This window comes from Callospermophilus lateralis, chromosome 13 (assembly GCF_048772815.1).
Source record: "Callospermophilus lateralis isolate mCalLat2 chromosome 13, mCalLat2.hap1, whole genome shotgun sequence".
In the NCBI taxonomy this organism is placed as follows: domain Eukaryota; kingdom Metazoa; phylum Chordata; class Mammalia; order Rodentia; family Sciuridae; genus Callospermophilus; species Callospermophilus lateralis.
In genome coordinates this window covers 73042075-73047724 of record NC_135317.1, presented here as the reverse complement: position 1 = coordinate 73047724, position 5650 = coordinate 73042075, and the positions used below count along the sequence as shown (strand labels likewise).

Below are 5650 nucleotides of genomic sequence, written 5' to 3'. Positions count from 1 at the left end.
GCAAATCTTAAATTAGCTATTTAGGTAACCTTGACTCACAAATCCTCACCTGAATTACTAATAGCCAAAGCAAAAGAGAGTTGTTATGATTTCCTTTTTTGACTGAATTATCTGGGGAATACTTCAGACCCACCCAAGTAAGGCAGCCCCTTCCACTGCAGCGGAGCTCAGTGAGGCTCAGCCAGACAGACTGGACTGTGAAGGCTGTTGCAAGATTGCATCAGTGACCTTTGCAATTTTCTGGCCCATGCCTTTCCCCACTCCTCCCCCTATCTTCTCCCTGTCCCTGTTTAAAGCCCTTTGGCCTGTTCTCTTCTCCTTTCCCCCCACTTTGAGAATTATCTGGTATATCAATAACCAAAGCTAAATTAGAACCCAACCTGCCCCCCCACCAGGCAGCTGATTATGTTTAATCCTAGTCAAATTAACCCATTAAGTTCCAAGTTTTCAATTCTGGGAATATTTCAATGAAATTGACATGGGTGTATTAAAATAAGTTGAAAATCATGATCTAGAGCTTAAATGTTCTTTATTATCATTAAGAATGAAACTAAATTATCCTATAAATAAAACTCTGGGACAATATGGTATCTTTTATTTATATAAGCCATGCTATAAATAGGGAAAATATGATATCTGGGATGCAGGGACAAAATTTGAATCCTATAGTCTCAAGCTTCCATGAGTGGATACTGGTTTCTTACCCAATCTGTCTACTTCACCCCCTCCTGCCCTATACTGCTTCTATGACACAGCTGACCTGGCACAGTTAACTTGTACCCCCAGATCCAGGGAAGTGGTAGAGAATCATTGAATGAAATAATTTCATTCTAAAGGAGCAGACAAATTTTTACTAGCAGCCCCCTTCCATGCCATTCCTCCCCTAATGAAGTTATCATTTTTCAAATGAGAGGGAGGACAACTTGGATTTAATGGCTGTTCCATAGAAACACCCTACAGGTAAAGGGACTTATCCCCACCCCACTACCTACCCCTACCTCTGCGCATAAAAGGCACCTCAATGATTAGTGTTCTGTTAAGTGGCTCTAGCAATGCAGGCACCTTTGAACCAATCAGGCAGCGAGGCTGTGCACCTATCAACGCCACTATAAAGTGTCATGTCAGAAATGTATGCTGACACCTCCCTAGGTCCTTCCAGCTGCCCCAACTGGGATTTGGCTTGCAGACCTGCCCTCCCGCCCTGACCGCTGCAGCAGCCCTGTCCAGGGTCTCCCAGCTCACACAGTCAGGTCGTGCGCAGCTCGTGGCCACCTCCCGCCAGGTTTCTGCGGGGTTCCACCCCCTCCCCCTCTTCCTCCCCTTCTTCCTCCCCCTCCTTTCTCTGGCTTGTGCAGCGCTGGCCCGGGCCAGCAAACCAGGAGGCGGGTCTTCGGCAAAAGATATAAGCGGCCCAGAGACGCTGACTAGGTGCCAGCTGCGGAGACTCCTTCTGGAAGAGCTGCAGCCGCGGAGAAGGAAAGCGCCAAGGCCAGCCCGACAGACAGACGCGCTGACCGCCGCTGCGCCGCCGCCCCAGCTCGCGCTGCCTGCTGCTCGCGCTGCGCCACCAAGGTAAAGCCCGCCTGGGCATGCAGACCCGGTCAAGGGCTGGGCGCACTGTCCCGGGGAGGTCTTGCCCAAGAGAGCCAAGGGAGGGGTGCCCAGGAAGCTGGAGCCACCTTGGGGGACTAAAGGTTCCACGTTTTCTTCTCCACTCCTCCTGCAGGTGACCCACTCGCTAGAGCCCGGACCCGAAATGGAAACGGTTCAGGAGCTGATTCCTCTGGCTAAGGAGATGATGTCTCAGAAGCCCAAGGGGAAGCTTGTCAAGCTGTACGTGCTGGGCAGCGTGCTGGCCCTCTTCGGCGTGGTGCTGGGCTTGATGGAGACAGTGTGCAGCCCCTTCACAGCCGCTAGCCGTCTGCGGGACGAGGAGGCAATGGTGGCTGAGCTGCGGGGCGCTCAGGAGCGACAGGCCCAAGGCAGGCAAGCCCTGCTGGAGAAAGGCAAGCAGCCTGAGGAAGCCCTGCTCCGTTGCCGGGCCCACTCCCACCGGCAGCATGCCTCCTAAGAACTCCAGATCAGCAGAAGGGGATGGGGGGACAGACAGAAAGACAGAGACAGACAGACAGATCCTGACTCAAATGGGAGACAAAAAGAGCCACGTGCCCTTTGAGAGAAGTCACTGACACCTAGAACTGACCTGCCACGTGGATCCACCAAAAGGAGCTTGGGATTGAGTTTTGCTGCTATGCAGCACTGTGTTGTGATAATATATCCAAAACTGTGTATCTGTAAGCTATCTGAGAATCTATCGTTTTGCACTAGGGAAGAAGGAGAAATGCTTTTTGTACTATTATTATTTTTATTATTATTATAATGAACACCATTTTGCATTTTGAAATAAAAACGTTTTATACTGTATCTCATAATTTAATTCCTGAAAGATGGGGTGACCTGGAATGGGCAGCATGGAGGGTGGACAAGCTGGTGACAGGTCTCCCCTGAGTACTGTACACTGAACAGCTTTGGACACTTGCTTCATGGGGTCTCTGATATTGCTATTATACATATATATTGAGGACTCATGTTTGCTTCCTATTACAGATAGAAAGCAAAATTTTTATAAGTCCCACCGGAAGTATTTTAAGATCAGAAAATAAGTCAATTTCTGACCTATAAAAAGCTAATGGAGATAACTGATAAAATCCAGGGCAAAACCCAAAAACAAACATGTTTATTCCTTACACCTGTGTGCTGGGGGTTCCTTATCATAGCTGCTGATACCTCTTTCTTCCTAACTGTATTTTCATGAAAAGAGAGAATAGAAGAGAAGAGAAAGAGAAGGTGGGAGTTTGGGAGAAAGAAGGAAACTAACTACTTGGTAGCATAAGAGGCAAGCTCCTAAGAACACCTGATCAGATGAGGAGTCTTGCTTTACCCAGCCTTCCTCCCCAGGAACTTAAATTCTGGAACTTAAGTTCTAGGTTAGAAAGAAAATAATGATTGTCACAGACCTGAGTCCTCTTCCTCCAGGGACAAGTTTGCTCTGTGACAAGAACTAACTCAGAAGCTCTGTAGGACTAAGCAAAGAGTTAACCACAGGCTTGGGCACAGCTTGATGCTCCCCTTCTGGACTGTTAATATTGCCTACTCTAACTGGGGACAGATGCTTGACTACTGCTATTAATGGCCATGTATTTTTGCCAAACCTGATTCAGCAACCCCCAAACCATCCTTGTACACATATAGACACTGCATTTTATTTATTTCTGCTAGCTCAAATTCCACCCAACATTCCTGGACTTGATCAAATACTAGCTCTCCCTAATATCTATTCTTATCACCCCAAAGGAAAGAGTAGTAGGAATGTGTTGAGATTAATCAAGAAAAAAAAAACATATTTGTAGTTTAAGAGGAAAATTAATGTCAGTGACACTACAGTTCTTCCTGTTTACTATATGGGATATTTGACCTCATATTGAGGCAGAGCTTAATCTTAAATGTCCAGAATCTTCCTAGGAATTCATCCAATCTAATCCTTTCATTCCAAAATACCTCTTCTATGTTCATACTCCTCTGCCCATTCAATCACCACCTTGTCCAGCTTTCAATAACTCAAACCATCTCCTACTTCTCTCTAGCATGTTCACCCTAAACCAACCCATTGCCAGACTGTCTTCTCTCAATACCTTTCATCTTGCTGCTCTTTGGCTTAGAAACATCAGACTAATCTCCCCTGCCAGGTTTCAGTGCTCAATGATCTGCTCCCACCTCCCCACTCCACTGATTTCTCAAACTACCCAGCAGGATACTCTGGTATCTGGTATCCTGCTCCCTTTTGGTCTTTGGCATTCCATCCACATTACTCTTCCTACTTCAATGTACCCTCACCCACAGTCTCTGCGTCTTCTGAAACCACATACCTCAAATTCTCCAAGAGGTAGAATTTTAAATAAATCTGCCCACTGTCAAACTATATATCAAATTATGTGCTCTGATTTTTGGTATAGATGGTAATTAATGCCTGTATTAGGGAGCTTGCCTATATATTAAAATATAGATGCCTAAATATAGAGAATATATATATATATATATATATATATATATATATATACACACACACACACACATACACATATATATACTTACTTAGAAGTTAATGCCCCAAGTTTCCTCACTTTCTTTTTTTTAATATTTAATTGATTTTATTTTTAAATACATGACAGTGAAAAGCATTATAATTCTTATTACACATATAGAGCACAATTTTTCATATCTCTGTTTGTATATAAAGTATGTTCATATCAATTCATGTTTTCATACGTGTACTTTGGATAATAATGTCCATCACATTCTACCATCGTTCTAACCCCCTGCCCACTCCCTTCCCTTCCCACACAGACTCTGCCCTATCTAGAGGTTCTCTATTCCTCCCATGCTCCCCCTCCCTACCTCATTATGGGTCAGTCACCTTATATTAGAGAAAACATTTGGCATGTTTCCTCACTTTCAAATTACCCAACGCAATTATGTCTGAACTATGAAATTTTCTCTATCCTCACTGATCTTTTCATTGCTCTGAATTCTTACAGGTAATACAGTCCGGATTTCCTACTGGATCACTCAGTAGGGGGCTATTTTTTCCCCAGTTGTTTTGGGGGTTTTGTAATATCTTTCATGGCCCCAAGGTCAAGGACCATGTCTCTTTCAGTGTTCATAGAAATCGCCAAGTCCTAGGCAAATAGTAGTTCCTTAACAAATAGTTGGTTGTTTAATCAATTCATTTGTAAAGTTATAGCAGTGGTGTACACAGAAGAAAAGCAACTTTGTCCTCACAGTTCACATTTGACAATGTCTAGAGACAGGTCTGGTTGTCTGGTGGCAGGAGGGACAACACTGCTGTCATCTAGTGGGTAGAAACCAGGGATGCTATTAAACATCTTATAATGCATGAGACAGCCACCTATAGCAAATAATTCTCCAATTCAAATGTCAACATGGCTAAGGTTGAGAAATGCTCAATTAGAGGTAAGTAAGAAAAAAGGTTTTGCCTAATATTTTCAGAATCAAGGTTTTGATGTAGTCTCATAAGATAATGTCTGGTTGCAATCAAATTCATAAGTAGTTGCACCAATCATCCTTGGTCCTATTCTATTTGGCAATATTATCAACAAGTAGGAACGGTGACAGAAGGTGTACTTAACAGTTCTGTTGGTGACACAGAGCTGGGATAGCAGAGTCTGGATTCAAAATAACAAGCTGGAACCATGCATGTATGTAAACCAATTGATACTGAATAGGGAGAAGATACGGTATAGAATTTAGGTCCAAGAAAGTCAATTGCATGACCACTGAATTAGGAAGGCTTATTTTAGCAGCAGATCATATGAAAAAGACCTAGAAATTTTCAGTGTTTACAAGCTCATTAAAGCCAACAGGAGCTTGTAATTGGACTAATACAACAAATGAATTCCTTCTTAGTAGAAGTAGAATGTCCAGAAAAAAAAGGATAGTTGGTGACTTTGTTATATGTTGCAATCAGTAAGGTTGGAAAACAAAGAAGTTAAATCAATCCCCCTGGATTTGCTTGGGTTTGACTCCTGGCTCCCCTATTTGCTAAAACCTTGGAAATGTTACTTAAACTCTG

The 5650-nt window shown here is 43.5% G+C and overlaps 1 protein-coding gene across 1 annotated transcript; it reads left to right on the top strand.

Annotated features, from left to right (window-relative positions):
* The first annotated feature begins 1415 nt into the window (after positions 1-1415).
* Positions 1416-2424, top strand: G0s2 (G0/G1 switch 2). The gene is made up of 2 exons (XM_076831448.1): positions 1416-1572; positions 1727-2424. Exon 2 carries the CDS (start codon positions 1757-1759, stop codon positions 2069-2071), a length of 315 nt encoding a protein of 104 aa, XP_076687563.1. The 5' UTR covers positions 1416-1572; positions 1727-1756; the 3' UTR covers positions 2072-2424.
* Positions 2425-5650: the final 3226 nt, after the last annotated feature.

What these genes read in the sequence shown, in the direction of transcription:
- G0s2 (XM_076831448.1), top strand. Translation starts at nt 1,757, where the DNA reads ATGGAAACGGTTCAGGAGCTGATTCCTCTGGCTAAGGAGATGATGTCT.